Source organism: Trachymyrmex cornetzi, unplaced genomic scaffold (assembly GCF_001594075.2).
Source record: "Trachymyrmex cornetzi isolate Tcor2-1 unplaced genomic scaffold, Tcor1.1 scaffold590, whole genome shotgun sequence".
NCBI lineage: Eukaryota > Metazoa > Arthropoda > Insecta > Hymenoptera > Formicidae > Trachymyrmex > Trachymyrmex cornetzi.
Window position 1 is genome coordinate 395097 of NW_017299904.1, and position 14795 is coordinate 409891.

The 14795-nt window shown below is 31.9% G+C and overlaps 3 protein-coding genes across 5 annotated transcripts in view; 2 read left to right on the forward strand and 1 right to left on the reverse strand.

The window, feature by feature from the left end:
- The first annotated feature begins 452 nt into the window (after positions 1-452).
- FANCI (Fanconi anemia complementation group I) lies at positions 453-8232 on the forward strand. Its single transcript, XM_018515788.1, has 22 exons — positions 453-603; positions 736-1019; positions 1090-1257; positions 1330-1544; positions 1848-2044; positions 2505-2641; positions 2724-2944; positions 3073-3425; positions 3505-3637; positions 3719-4026; positions 4109-4300; positions 4383-4720; positions 4832-4986; positions 5050-5243; positions 5332-5499; positions 6143-6317; positions 6394-6610; positions 6744-6816; positions 6881-7024; positions 7743-7841; positions 7920-8061; positions 8098-8232. Exons 1-22 carry the CDS (start codon positions 520-522, stop codon positions 8130-8132), a joined length of 4032 nt encoding a protein of 1343 aa, XP_018371290.1. The 5' UTR covers positions 453-519; the 3' UTR covers positions 8133-8232.
- Positions 8233-8379: 147 nt separating this feature from the next.
- On the reverse strand, positions 8380-12042 carry ytr (U4/U6.U5 small nuclear ribonucleoprotein 27 kDa protein yantar). Of its 3 annotated transcripts, none has more exons than XM_018515791.1 (4): positions 12006-12042; positions 9129-9236; positions 8873-9051; positions 8380-8638 (listed from the first exon to the last, which is right to left on the reverse strand). In XM_018515791.1, exons 2-4 carry the CDS (start codon positions 9233-9235, stop codon positions 8442-8444), a joined length of 483 nt encoding a protein of 160 aa, XP_018371293.1. In that variant the 5' UTR covers position 9236; positions 12006-12042; the 3' UTR covers positions 8380-8441. The 3 variants fall into 3 exon arrangements, with proteins under 3 accessions (XP_018371293.1, XP_018371294.1, XP_018371292.1); XM_018515792.1 differs by lacking the exon at positions 12006-12042 and adding an exon at positions 10534-10557; XM_018515790.1 differs by lacking the exon at positions 12006-12042 and adding an exon at positions 9487-9634.
- LOC108766471 (putative nuclease HARBI1) overlaps positions 9919-14795 on the forward strand; it is a 12088-nt gene continuing 7211 nt past the window's right edge. Inside the window, exons 1-3 of the mRNA XM_018515789.1 lie at positions 9919-10280; positions 10363-10598; positions 10683-10991. Of these exons, the coding sequence (XP_018371291.1) occupies positions 10216-10280; positions 10363-10598; positions 10683-10991 (610 nt within the window). The 5' untranslated portion in view covers positions 9919-10215. The remainder of the gene's footprint in view (positions 10281-10362; positions 10599-10682; positions 10992-14795) is intronic.

The window sequence follows — 14795 nt, forward strand, 5'->3', positions numbered from 1 at the left end:
CTGAGGGCTCAGTGAGCTTTTGTATCTGTTTAGGTCCGTTTCCACCAACGCAGATCATCTTTAATCTCGGTTCAACTTACTCTTTGTCTTTTTCTAGTTCTAAAGATTAGAAAAAGACGAAGAGTAAGTTGAACCGAGATTAAAGTTAATCTATATTGGTGGAAATGGGCATTAGTCTATATTTTTAGTTCTAATAGAATATGCCAATCAGATGCAAGAGCTTACTGAGCGCTCAGTGGACGGTCGTGCTTCTGGATGCACCCATTTATTGCTGGATTCACACGGAATCCTGTTTTCTGATTGGTTGCAGAGCGTTGTATGACGCAAATCGGATGTAGTGTGAATCCAGCAATAGTCCACACTTGTTTTAACTTGTTCGCCTTCGCAAGAGCGGGAAAATTATTAACAGTTGTTTATTGATAGTGACATCGACAGAAGTACTTATAAGATATAAGAAAAAAAAATGTACGTTTATATCACTGTTGTTTATAAATTGCTATGTTAATTTGTTAAGTTGAGATGAGTGAAAAACTAAATAATTTGATCACTCAAAAAGATCAAGCACAGCTGCAAGAATTCGTGCGGGAAACCTCAACTGAGGAGGTAAGGAATGCAGTTCACGAGAATGTAAAACACGTTTTTCTTTATTTATATACCAATTTTATATGAAATTAAGTTAAGATTTTTCTTAAGAATATTAGTCCGAAACGGTGTTAGAATGATAATTTATTTCAGCTCACGAAGATAATATCGAATGAAATTTGCAATGCAGACATTTCCAAAATACTGGACGAGGTTCTGCAGGTGTGTTCTGAGTCGGAGAATTTATTTGCCAAGAGAGTCAAATTAGTGGAGGCTGCTCTGAAAGCTTTAGGCAAAGCCAAAGTTACAATTAATCATGCGAACGAGATTGTGAATCGAATAGTGTTAGACTTTCCTAAATATCCAAAACTACATCTGATCAAATTGGTTGACTTCTGTCTTGCTAGTATCCGCAACAATGATGATGAATTTAGGAGGTATATGATTACTTATGCCTTTAGCATATTAGAAACATTAGAAACAAAAGATACATATGGTATGTTTCAGTTGGAAAGACTTATTGCCTGTTTTGTTGGAAGTGTTGGAAGAAGAAAAGTATATTACTTATATGAATGGCGAAGTTACTGGTTCCAAATACAAGTCTATCATCGTTAATAATCTATGTAACAGTGAATGGGACACGCAGATAATGCCATCGTTGGCGAGAATGTTTAGGTAACTGTTCTTGCAGTTCCTAATAAAATAGATGTATGAATTAATGAATTGATGGCTTTATTATACTTATAGAGATATATCTTTGGAAAAGGAGGATCATGCTATGGTAATTACAGTATTTTGCACAAAACTGCAAGATATACCTCTTGATGAAGTACCTCCTTTTGTGCATCAATCACTGAGATTATGTACTAATCAGGATAATAAATATCTTCTGGAAGCCTTACGGAAGTATTTTACACTACGCTTCTCGCAAACTGAAAGTACTGACACTTTTGAATCTATAGGTAAGAAAACTAAAGATACAATTTTAAATTTATTTGTGTAATGTAACATATTGTATAATTATAATTTTATAATAGTAATAATATGTAATAATAACATATAATTATATATTATTAAATGATATAACTATATTACATTATAAACATAAAAACATGGTTAGCTAGTTTTATTATAGAATACAACTTTAAAAACAAAATGTTTAAAGGATTTTAAATTCTATTCCCATAATTTTTTATGAATAATGTTTCTAAATTATACATAACATTTTTCTTTTTGAGTTTTAATCTTTAATTACTGAATTACAGATGTGGTAAATCCCAAGGAAATTCGAGATGTTGAAAGTACAGTATTATATCATATATCTCAATCAGCTGAATTGAATCACCAACATATAAGAGACTACATTAAGTATTTTAAAGGTATATCACACATTCCTGAAGCTGTATTAGAACCTTTTATGCTTTCTGTACTGCTCACAGTTGCTTCTATTGATGAAAATCAGGTAATGATATATTAATTTCTTAATTTTTGCATATTTTAATGCCTGTACTTTTTTTTTAATCTTAACTTTTAATTACTGAATTACGGATGTGGTAAATCCTAAGAAAGTTCGAGACATTAAAATTATAGCATTATATCATATATCTCAATCAGCCCCAATTTGAATCAACACATAAAAATTTTACATTAAGAGATATACGTATGATATAATATTGTATTTTCAACATTTCGAACTTGGCATTTACCATATCTGTAATTTAGTAATTAAAAATTAAAATTTAAAAAGAAAAAATGTTTTATGTATAATTTAAAGACACCATTTATAAAAAAAAAACTTGTTTTTAAAATTATTCTGTAATTAAAAAACTATATATTAATTATACATATTTTTATGTTTATAATGTAATCTAGTTGTATCATATTATAACAATATATAATATTACTTAACTATAATATCGTAGATTTTCGAAATGCTGCGAGCGATTATTAATAAACGAAACGAAAATGACATTAAACAGAAACATAGTGCATGGTTGAGAAAATTAATTCCCAATTCTTGTAGTGTAATGAATGTAATGGGAAACGTCATCGAGGCGAGGTAAATATGCAACAGATTGCACGTATTATAAATACTTAAATATCAAATCTTTTAATATATATACAACACTTTAATTATACAGTAACAGGGATCGTCACTTAGTATTGAAAGGACTCGTAGATCTCGCATTTGTTCTTATGGCTGTAGAGAATAAAACAAAAACGAATGTGCATCCTTTATGGCAAATTGGTACAAAGATACTTCAAAAGATCATGAGAAAGCATCACGAAACAGTTGCAACTATATTTCAAATGTTGATTGATAAGATAGTCGCCAGTAGATCATCTATTTCTCAATATACTGGTAGGATTTTTGTAAAAATACTCGGAATAATTATTAATTATTTATTGTATTTATTAGTTAGATAATTATCATAAATTTTATTATTCCTTATTTAATTATTGATAGCTAATATTATTGTTCGTTTGCAGATTGTTTGGCATATATGTGCCGTAAGTTAACGGTTCTAGTGTTGGACCATCAAGAATCTATAATAATGCTTTTTGATCAGATCTCGTCTATACCGGGAGAGATTGCCATTTTTATTGTTTCCGCAATATTTCCGTTGGTACAAGTTTCAGTCAGTATAAGAGAGCATTTGGTCTTGACATTGAGACAGGCTCTCTACAGAAAGGGTACTTTTAATCGACAAATGGCGGTCAGTGGGATTTTGGAAATGTTGAGGAATCTGAAAATACACTCTATGAGCGGTCTCGCAATGAGTTCGAGTCAGTACGCCAATTCGTCGTCGACTGGCACAAGTTCTACATCCATTTTGACTCAGGTTTTATTAATCACATCATCATAGTCGGTTAAACTTTTGTAACTGTAAAATGATTATTCTATATGATATTGTTTCGTAGGTAACGTTAGAGAGAGGTACTCAAGCAAGAGGACTTACCTCAAGATATAATAGAACTTTATGTTACGATATTTTGGGTATTTTAAGAAGGTGTTTTACTCACGAGTGCGAAGTTCGATTATACTTATACAATGGTACGAGATTAGAAAAAAAAATTATACTACTTGTATTGGTAAAAGATTAAAGTAACATTTTTAATTCAATTTATCTTTTAGGTTTATATGAAGCCGTATTGAAAAATATCGAGATAGCAGAATACGTATTAGAGATGTTATTACCACACTTCAAAACTTTTTTTGAAACAGATGAGAACGTTGTAGTACCAGTTAAACTGGAATTATGTACAGCTGTACAAGGGGACCAAGTTATACTGCAGGAACCTCTGGCAGAATTGATACTCGTACTGCAAAAGATTTACATCAAATCGGCTCTAATAAAATCATCTTTTGTAGATGAATTGGCTATTATCTTGGAATCTCTATGCAGGCGGATGCCACGGCTCGAGATAGAACATCTAAATCTTGTGAGTTTAGAAAATTAGACTTAATAAAATTCAAGATTATTTGTAATTATATAATATTATTGGATTTTTTAAATCTCGATAGGATGACAAGCTTGATTTAAGCAACACTAGCACCAAAGTCCAAGAAAAACTGCAGATTGTTCTGTTAACAATTAAAATTTACGAGGCTCTCATATCCTTTAGGATCAGCGCCTGGTCTATAAACTGTACAGATACCGCGCAAAATATTAAAAATCTGTTCAAAGGATATACGAGATTAGTTGAATTTACTAAGGTAATGGAAATGTATGTTGCGTATATTTATAATTAATATAAATTTATTTATAACTATATGATTTTATTATTTAATTCTCTAGCACATACCAAAGGTTAAAAAGGGAGAAGGAAAAAATAAAAGGACACAAAATGACCCGAATAATACAAGTATAAAGAAAGCTGGTCGACCAAGTAGCATAAAATTACCGCCTAGTATCATAGATTTGTTTATTGTGCACAAAAGCCTGTCGCTTTTCTATTTGAAATCTGTTCCCTGGGCATCTGAGGACCAAGTTACCGTGTTAATAGATAATCATGATTTTTATTATTACATCCTGCGAACGTTGTTGCAAATTTTGCAAAATATTAAACTATTAACGGAGTACAATTTGCGGAAGCATAAAGAACAGTATATGAAGACTTACTTTGAAATTGGAAAGTAAGTGCTCTTTTATGTAGATACTTAGCATCTCGCTGTTCATTTCACCGTGCATTTTTTAAGGCACTTTTTATGACCCGTTACTGTAGACTCTAAATTTTTTTTTGGCAGATTATTATACAATCATGTTATACTGGATTTAAACAAAGTTCTCGATACAGACGAACAAGGGACTATATTAGCATTAGAATGTTTCAAAGAATTATGTTGTTTAATTTGCATCTACTTCTCTTCCGAATTGTCGCAGTTTCTTAACGTTATTATTCGTAAGTGTTTAAAATATTAGGATAAAGTAGTGTTCCTGTCATAATGTAATATTCTTCTTGCAGCTAAGTCAACTCAAGCAGAAAATCTTAACTCACAATTGGAGAACATAACTGCTGCTGTACGTACGAGTTTCAGGACATTCTTTAGCGAGGAAGAGAAACACGAGGAGAATTCTAAACAGATACTTGGCATATTATTGGATATTATATACCAACTGACGCAACAGATAAATTTTTATGAAACAAATGGCGATGAAGTTAGTATACATTATCTTTTTGTAACTATTTTTATTAAATAAGAATTGAAGGCATAACGAAATACTATTAAAAAATCTGTTACATAAGGTATTCGAATCGATGATGAAATTTACACAATTGGAAGATATGAATCCTCAAGCTTCTTTAACTATTTTCCAAATTCTGTTATTGATAGAAGAGCGTCATAAGGAATATGGGGAATTGTTAATCGATATCTCTCTCGCATTGTGCGAGAAAATAGGTACCGTCGACAAGGTATATAATGATATAAATATATAATGTGTAATGTACTGTTGACCAAAAATTTGAGATCATTAATTAAAAATGTATTATGTGAAATTAAATTAAATTTATTATAATTTAACATTTTTGTTATTTTACGCATTGTTTTATAATGAAATAAAAAATTATGAAATGTTTCAAAGTTTTTTACAGAAAATATTTTTTGCAAGATGAAAAACATTAAAGAGTATTAGATACTTTTTTCGTCGAAATATATCATTCTAACATTAAATCTTTTTTTTTCTAATTTAAGTAAGTTAGCTAAAAGTTTTTTATTTTATCTGGCAGGAGTCTTTTATCCATTTTCTAAAATAGTCCATAGATCAGTTTTGGAAAAAGACTTCATGGCTGTGATTCATTTTCTTGAGATTGAACAAATACTATGTTAATCTCAACTGTACTAAATAAAACGCATATTTACTTTCAAATTAAAAAATATTGTGTAAACGAAGTAATATTTTTTTTAATAGCGTTTTACTGGAATATATTTAAATTTTATGTGATTTCAAACTTTTAGTCGGCAGTGTATATATATTTTATTATAACATTTATCTTATTGTTACATAAGAATGAAAAATTAATTTCTCTTTAAATATTTATTATTATTTATTTTTAGACTGAGGTACCGGAAAATAACAAATTCAAAATTATCCATGAAGAGACGGCGGACAAACTTTATAATTTAATAAATAGCTCAGTAAAAGAGAAATTGGACAATGTATCTTGGTTGTTAGTGCGTCTTAAAGCCGAGCAAAATATTGTTTGTCCGCCTGGCACAGATCTCGAAGAATGTACGTATAATTTCATTTATATTGCTTACTAACGTTCGCACTTATTTTCTTGTAATATTAAAATCTTTGAACACAGATCAGGAAAAAGTGCGAACACAAGAACGCAGTTTGTGCAGACAGCTGTCGCACATTATACAAATACTTTATACAATAGCTAACGTTGCTGTTAAACCAGGATTATCTATGGATATTATGTTCAAAAATTTACAAGTCGTGTACAACCTACTTAGTAATCTTACAAAATATTTCTATGGAAAATCCAGTAAACAAAATGCAGCATTTCAATCAGTGAAGTAAGAGTTTGTCTCTATACTTTATAAATTTTAATAGATTAATTTTTAATTACTGTTTAATAATTACTGATTAATTAATATTTCATATATATTTTATTTACAAAATATATATATATTTTTTTTATAATTTCAGATTTATTCAAGTAATTCAATCAGCTGGGAAACCATTAAAATCTGGATTTTATAATTTAATAACCTATATTGAGGTATTCATCTAAAATATGATTTTATATTACATCATGTAGAAGTAGTAATACGTGTATTATATAGGGGAATCAAAATGCAAAAACATCGAAAGCTGATTCACACTTGCAAAGAAATAAGATTTTGAGAGAGACCCGAATTATACCTCGTGTGATATGTGAAATGGAACAATTTCATAAGGAGATTTTATCGCTTGATAAGAAGACCGGTGTAAGTATTTACTGTATATTTAAAGAAAAGAAATTGATATATGTACAGAAATATGTTTATTACTTGGAAAAATCGGGAAAACCTGAAATTTTCAAGGGATTTCTTTTTTACTTTTAAAAATCAGATTTCATAGAATTTTATCGGTACTCAGGGAAACTTAAAATTTTACTTATTCTAGAATTTTACTGTCTTTTTTTGAAAACGGCTTTTCTCTAATCATTTTTTTCTTGATAATGCAAAATGTTGATTAACAATAAGTATGGCATACACATTCGCGTATATTCACGTACCTTCTCGTCTGTCTCGTGTATTTAAAAAGAAACATTAGGGTAACAATAGGAGACAATACTCAATACTCATTGTCAGTAGAATAGAGTACCTCACTGATACTATACTGTAGTTAATCTTTACTTATCCTATAGGTTTCACAGTTCTAATTGTAGAAAGTGATAGATATGATCTTAGAGAATTCCTATCTTCTACTAATTTACGATAATTTGTTTACATTGTAATTTATTTAAAAGTTGCATTTTAAAAAATTGTCTAATCTTACCTGAAATTTTGAATGAAAATATTTGAAAAATCTGGGAATTCTCAAGGAATTTTTTTACAAGAAACTTCAGTAATCTACAGTAAATGTATCCTGAAATGATATATTTGAAGGAGATTAATTTATACTATATGAATAAAGGCAATTGCTATATGTATATTTATTTAGGTTCCACTTGAGATTTACATAAAGCACAGCATAACACGCGATTTCCGTATAAAAAGCACGCAGTTAGCAGAAGCACTGGACAAGCTAAATATAAGTATGGTAAGAAAGAGATATGAAAAAGTATTGTTTAAAGTTTGGCATTTTATAATTTTTTATACTTATCATTGTATTTATCAGCTGGATACACAGAATTCTCGTCGCAATAACGACACATCTAATGCAGATATAAATGATGTGTCTATTGAATCACCTACTGAAACACCATCTTCAAAACGATCTAGACAAAATGACACGTCCTCAAAATCGCCAGAATTCCCACCTTCAAAACGTTCAAGAAGATCGTCAGAATCCTCATCTTCAAAACGCTCAAGAAGATCGTCAGAATCTTAAAACTATAAGTGCCTTATCTTAAGATTAATAATATAATATTTTTCTTTCATTTAGATATAAAGTTTAATTCTACACTTCTTCTGTATAAGTTTTTTTTTATACAAGTTTAGTTATATCACGAGTTGTATGCAAAGAACATGTTTATGAAATATAAATATTCTATTATAATGTTATATTAAGTATAATAAATTAAAGTACGATGATTTGCATTAATTTACCATATTAATAGAATTAGTAATGTTCATTTAGATATTTTCATCATAACGTCATTTGACATACTCGTTACTTAAAATTGTACTAAGAGATAAATTATGCAACAAAGTCCAGAGGCCTGTTAAAACCACCCTTTCTATTCATATACTGTCTGTACTTCCTTTTCAAAATGACATGAACCGCACCCACATCATTCCCATCTACTTTTTTGCCTTTAGTGGTATCGAAATCACAGAATCCCATTATTCTCATCATCTCTTGTTCTTCAGGCGTTTTGCCTTGAAGGTCTGCTTCTGTAATACAAAAGCACAGTTAATTGTTTCTCTTTCTAATTTTAATGGTTGCAACTTTTATTACAACTTTGTGACATGTCAAAACTGATGATCTTTGAAAAATATTTGGAGATTTCTAGAGTCATGAATGAGCTATTTGAGCCAAGCCAGATGTTAGCTAATAAACCAATTTTTTAAATTTATAATGCAAAAAATCTTTATTTTTATAAACATACTAGACAAGCATGTAGATACCTGTAATAATGGGTCGTTCATTTGTTGAAGGTTTTGGTTTTGCTCTGTGTTTGGATCTATCACGAGATCTTTCACGTTCCCGTGATCTGGATCTGCTGTACGATCTTCTATGCCTGTCTCGTTCACGTTCTCGATCCCTGTCTCTGTCTCTCGACTTTACTCTATCTCGTTCTACAGATCTATAAAAAAAAGGGTTCCATGTTTATGACAAAGAAATGTAATAAATTGATAAAAAAAAAACACCTTTCAAATATACCTTCGTCTTCTTTCTCGCGATCGTCTTCTTCGCCGGTCTCTGTCACGATCTCGTTCTCGAGATCGATCCCTCCGTCTTCCTGGCGATGGAGTACGACTTCGTCCCATTCTATAAACATATAAAGTTCATATATTTTTTTAAGGTTTCATTAAAATTAAGTTAGGAAGATAAGGATTAAGGCAATTGCATAATATCTTGAATAAGTTGAAGAACAAGCGAGACTGTAAGATTTTGAGTTTAATTGAATGAATAATATTTCGATTGTACAACAAACTTTCATTGTAGGATTTTTAAACATAACAGAAATTAATTTTAAGTAAAAGAAAACAAATTACACTGTTTAACGGTTGATACTTACGGTGATTTTTATTTCGCTTAATTTAAAAAAATAAAATAAAAACTCTTTTTCTCGTATTAATTTCTAAATAACATTTTTACGCAAAATATAGGTTAAATTACATTCCTTAAGCTAGCGGTACACCAGCGGTACACATTACACGATGCTAGAGGCCTAGGCCTAGGGTGCATTCACACATGGACCGCAAATGCAGCGCATCCTATGCGCGCATTTAATTGACTGTAGATTTTCAACGCTGGTAGTGAATTTTGGAACACAGCCTCTGCTGAACGCAGCCATCATGTACTGTCAGCTTGAATTATGGAACACAGTCAGAAGGTGCGTTCCGTATCGCGCATGATGTGCATGATGCGTCCATTATCCTTGTTTAACGTTTGGTGAGCAACAAGGATAAACGATGCATTATGCGCATCATGCGAGAAACGGAACGCACCTAGAGTCGACTTTTGGAACGCATTCAAGTAAAAAGGAACGTTTCCCATGCAGTTTATCGAGGCTGTGACAAATTTCTTAAACCTGAATAATTGTCAACTTTAACAATTAATTAGTTTAATATGTCGATTCATTTATGAGACATAGTGTCGATTTTTGTCAAATTCGTCCGTTTCATGCAGAAATGCATCATTGAGCGTAATTTCATAAAAATCGAAGCTAGTACGCTTGCCAAAGTGAGGAGGAAAGTTGCAGTGCAGTAGAGGAAAAGAAATAAACCTCTGATTGAAAAAAATAATGCGGAACCAGTGTGGAATAAAAAACTGTAACAATGATCGTTCAAAAGGATTTCACTTGTTTAGGTAAGTCGAATAAGGTTATTATACTTGATAATTTCCTATTATTCAAAGGTTATATTTAAATTGTAAATTACAAATGTTTCAGATTTCCTCTTCATCGAAAAGATCACTTAAAAAAGTGGCTTGAAGCTATTGGGGAAGTAGATTTTCAACCCACTAAATCTGATGTGATTTGTAGTGCACATTTTACAACTAATGATTATATGATCAGGCCATTTGCACATGATGTTCGTTTGAAACGTCATGCTGTACCTACCATATTTCAAGATCCTCTAGAAACTACTCCTATGATTGCAAATATAATTGATTTGAATGCATCTGGTCTGTATCTGTTTACGTACAAAGGCATTCTGGAATCAAAAGATCATTCAATAATTTTTAATTCAATTTCTGTATTCAATATAGCTTCTGAAGTGATTATGAGTTTGCCTTCATTGGTCGTACATTCTCAAACTAAAAAATCCAAGAATTCAGAAAAAGCTGAGACATATTGTTTTCAATCTTTAGAAAAACCAGCCAGTACAAGTACTGTTGATGATACAATTAAGATAACATTAGTGAACAAACAGAAAATAATGAATAAATCCAAATACTATTTCAAAAATCAGAAAATGGGTTCAAAAAAGAAGCAAATGCAAACATTTATTACTACATTGAAGCAAGATTTGATAAAGAATAAAAAAACAATACAGCTGCAGCAGAATTTACTGACAGGTATGGTATAGTACAAGTTGTAAATTTATCTATGGAATACAAACTAACAGTAACATTACATTAATATTACAATTTCTAATTCAACAAATGTAATATAATAACAATCGTATTGTTTAGTAGGAATTATAACATTGTGTAATATTATTAGTAGTTTATATTGTACAGAACGTATGTTTTTTGCTACAGAAAAATACTATTGGATTAAAAACTATTGAAAAATTGTTTGATTCTAATAGTATTGTTTCAATAATAGCTTTTTGCTAAATTTCGAATATTTTCCTGAGTATATTTCCTTTTTACTGACAATTCAATCATCATGATATCATATTCTCTGTTTGAGGTACTTGTACTTTTTAAGTAGTATATTTGTTTTCTTTCTTTTCAACGCCCTAATATATATTTATTTTTTTTAAGTGTAAAAACTTAGGAATTTCAAGCAATTTGATCAGACCTATAATAGTCTACTACTATAGCCATTCTAAAATTACTTTAATACTGCTAGCAGCAGTATTAAACTGTCTACTAATGATATTATCACGTTATTTAACAAAATATGTGTATTGTTTTAGTGCCAAAGTTGATTATATTGTATCACTGCATTGAGATATTTCATACAAAGTAGTTTTTAATATGCACTGATTCAGTGTAGCGCGAGTGATCGAATTTATCATAAGAGTGCTATTTCATTTGTGCGTTTTTGTTATACGACAAATGTGTTTAGAACAGAAAGGTCCTTGGATCTCTCTATCACATTGCCAATTAATAGTCTTGAAAAATTTGTCGTACGACAAAAATGCACAAATGAAGTAGCACCCTTAATCAACCGGCCATCTACAATGGGAGTAATATAATGCAGTAAGTTATAGGTCATAAAAAATCGATCAATTACAATCGAATGTCAGAATAATCGACTATGATTTATCAATTTCTTACAGCTTATGGGCTATTATTACATAATATTTTTCCTATTGTAGATGGTCCTCGATATATGATATCCTCAATATAGTCACATACACTAAGGACTACTTTCACCAAGTTCAGTTAACTTAAGGACGTTCTCCGACTGCAGTTGTGCTCAACCTAAAGTTTACTCGCGTCCACGCAATCGCCCCTACACACAGAAAATATTAGTTGAGTACCACCGTGTGCGCAGAAGTGTAAAAATGATCCTACTACGTCACTTCGTGCAATGCGGCAACGCTGCTTTTTCGCTCCGCGTCTTTGTTGTGTTAGTAAGGTTATAAACACTAAATAATGTCGAATCCACGGAATAAAAGCGGACGCTTTATTAGTAAAAAAAAAAGTGTGAGAAATATCAAAGCTTTGGCAGCTATGTCAAATGCAAAACAGAAGAAAATAATTCTAAAACTGTTAAATGAACAAAATAAAGATCACATAAAAATTATCGAAGGAAGTCGCGTTGTGCAGTTAAAATATTTAGCGAAAAATCTTAAATGCTTGAAATGCAAAAGTCTTCTAGATTTAGAAAAAGTGACGCAGGAAAAGAAAATTGGTCTCCATTCAGTTTTAGATATAAAATGCGATCAATGTGGTTTTTCTAATTCAGTGCACCCTGGAAAAATTGAAAAAAATGTTTCACACATTAATGCAGGTATTATACTTGATAAGTCATATTATTCCTTGCATATTGAGCGTATACGACGCGAAATTGCCAAGTCGTCAATACCTCTCGCCTTCGCTATTGCCGCCGGTCGAAAAAATAGCCGAGCTACTTTGTTAAATAATTTCTTAAATATAAATACCGGAAGGCATATTCAGGAAAATTTCATATTATTCCTTGTAATATCAAGTTTTATGTCTCTTTGTTTTAAAAAATTTTAAAGAAAACTTTGTTTGCAGTGAATAAAAAACCACTTTCGAATAAGCTTTAGATAGGGATTCTATGTTAAACGTTTCAACTTTGAAGTGAAATATCTCGATTTTTAATCCCGCAACGAGTACTGAGCTTCAAAGTATATGTTCAGAACACTAAAACAAGCTTTTTCTGTAAGTTTCAGAAAAATCTAAAAAAAATGGATTTTTCGGAGAACGTCCTTAACCAGCCTGGTAACTGTAATGAAATAGAAAGAGATAAAAATAGTTCTATCTCTTTCTATTTCATTACAGTTACTAGGCTGGTTAAGTAAACCGACGATGGTGAAAGTGGGCCTAAGGGCGGTATTCATAGTTAGTTCTTATTTTAAGACCATCTCAAGTAATATCTTAAGTCGCTAATGCGGCCTTCTGCTTGCGATTCATGGCATCTTAATGACTCCTGCACACTGGACGCGGAAACGCTTGCCGCATGGTAGAATGAGACTACTTAAATATAAGATCAGACTATATGGCCGGTATTCATAGTCAGATCTTATATTCAAGACTGTCTTAAGAAGTCACGAACCAATCAGAGGGCTGCATTAGCATCTTAAGATATTACTTAAGACGGTCTTGAAATAAGAATCGACTATGAATACCGACCTCTGATAGGTTCATGACACCTCAAGACAATTTAAGACAGTCTTGAATATAAGAATTGACTAAGTTGCTTTCCATTTGCACACAAGTGAAACTGAGTCTGAAGTGAGCTGAGTTTTCATACTCAGATTAATGACGTCATTATTTGCTTAGTTTGATAAAAAGTTATTACATTACAACACAGGTTCGAACCTCACTTTTAAAGTGAGTTTACGAGACTCACTAAAGTACACGGTCTCAATCTTATGCAGATTATAGGCAAAAACTCTATTAAATCTCACTCGTCAGAATATAAAAGGAACGCGCATTCAACTGAGTTATGACATCACAAGTGAGAATTATCTAAGAATCGGTGTAAATGGAAAGCAACTTATAGGTCTCTTTTTTGTGGCTGAACTAGTATACACTTTTGGAACTTAAAGTGAGATATATTAGGTATACAACTTTGTTTCCGTCGTTTTTTTTTCCGAAATTCGAGGCTTTATTGTAAAAAACTGGTTATACATTTATGATTCAAAGTGTTGTCCATCGCTGGCCACTACTCTCTCCCATCTTTCGGGCAGCGTACAAATCCCACGTCGAAAAAACTGATCATCTTTTGAGGTAATCCACGAATCGATCTAATTTTTTACTTCTTCATAAGACCGGAAGTGCTGATCAGCCAGGCCGTGTGCCATTGATCCAAACAAGTGATAGTCAGAGGGAGCAACGTCTGGAGAATACGGCGAATAGGGTAGGACTTCCTATTTCAACGTTCCCAAGTATGTCTTGACCACTTTCGCAACATGGGATCAAGCATTGTCATGCTGCAAATTCACTTTATCGTGTCTCTCGTTGTATTGCGGCCGTTTGTCTTTCAATGCTCGGCCCAAACGCATCAATTGCGTTCGATACCGATCGCCTGTGATTGTTTCAGTCGGTTTTAACAGCTCATAATACACTACGCCGAGCTGGTCCTACCAAATACAGAGCATGACCTTGGAGCCGTGAATATTCGGTTTGGCCGTCGACGTGGAAGCATGGCCGGAAACTCCTCATGATTTTCTGCGCTTGGGTTATCGTAATGAACCCATTTTTCGTCCCCAGTCACAATGCGATGCAGAAATCCCTTCCGTCTTTGCCTTTCAAGCAGCTGTTCACAAGCAAACGAACGTCGTTCAACATCTCTCGGCTTTAACTCGTATGGCACCCAATTTCCTTGCTTCTGAATCATTCCCATGGCTTTGAGGCGTTTTGAAATGACTTGTTGAGTCACTCCCAATGATCGTGCCAATTCTTCTTGATTTTGACACGAGTCTTGATCAAGTAATGCCTCCAATTCTGCATCTT

Excerpts from the sequence above, each read along its gene's own strand:
- FANCI (XM_018515788.1), top strand. The coding sequence starts at position 520 with ATGAGTGAAAAACTAAATAATTTGATCACTCAAAAAGATCAAGCACAG. Across the intron at positions 2,642-2,723 it reads GGAAACGTCATCGAGGCGAG|TAACAGGGATCGTCACTTAG; the intron begins GTAAATATGCAA and ends TTAATTATACAG. Across the intron at positions 3,638-3,718 it reads TCGATTATACTTATACAATG|GTTTATATGAAGCCGTATTG; the intron begins GTACGAGATTAG and ends TTTATCTTTTAG.
- ytr (XM_018515791.1), bottom strand. The coding sequence starts at position 9,235 with ATGGGACGAAGTCGTACTCCATCGCCAGGAAGACGGAGGGATCGATCT. Across the intron at positions 9,052-9,128 it reads TCGCGAGAAAGAAGACGAAG|ATCTGTAGAACGAGATAGAG; the intron begins GTATATTTGAAA and ends TTTTTTTTATAG. Across the intron at positions 8,639-8,872 it reads TGAACGACCCATTATTACAG|AAGCAGACCTTCAAGGCAAA; the intron begins GTATCTACATGC and ends TTTGTATTACAG.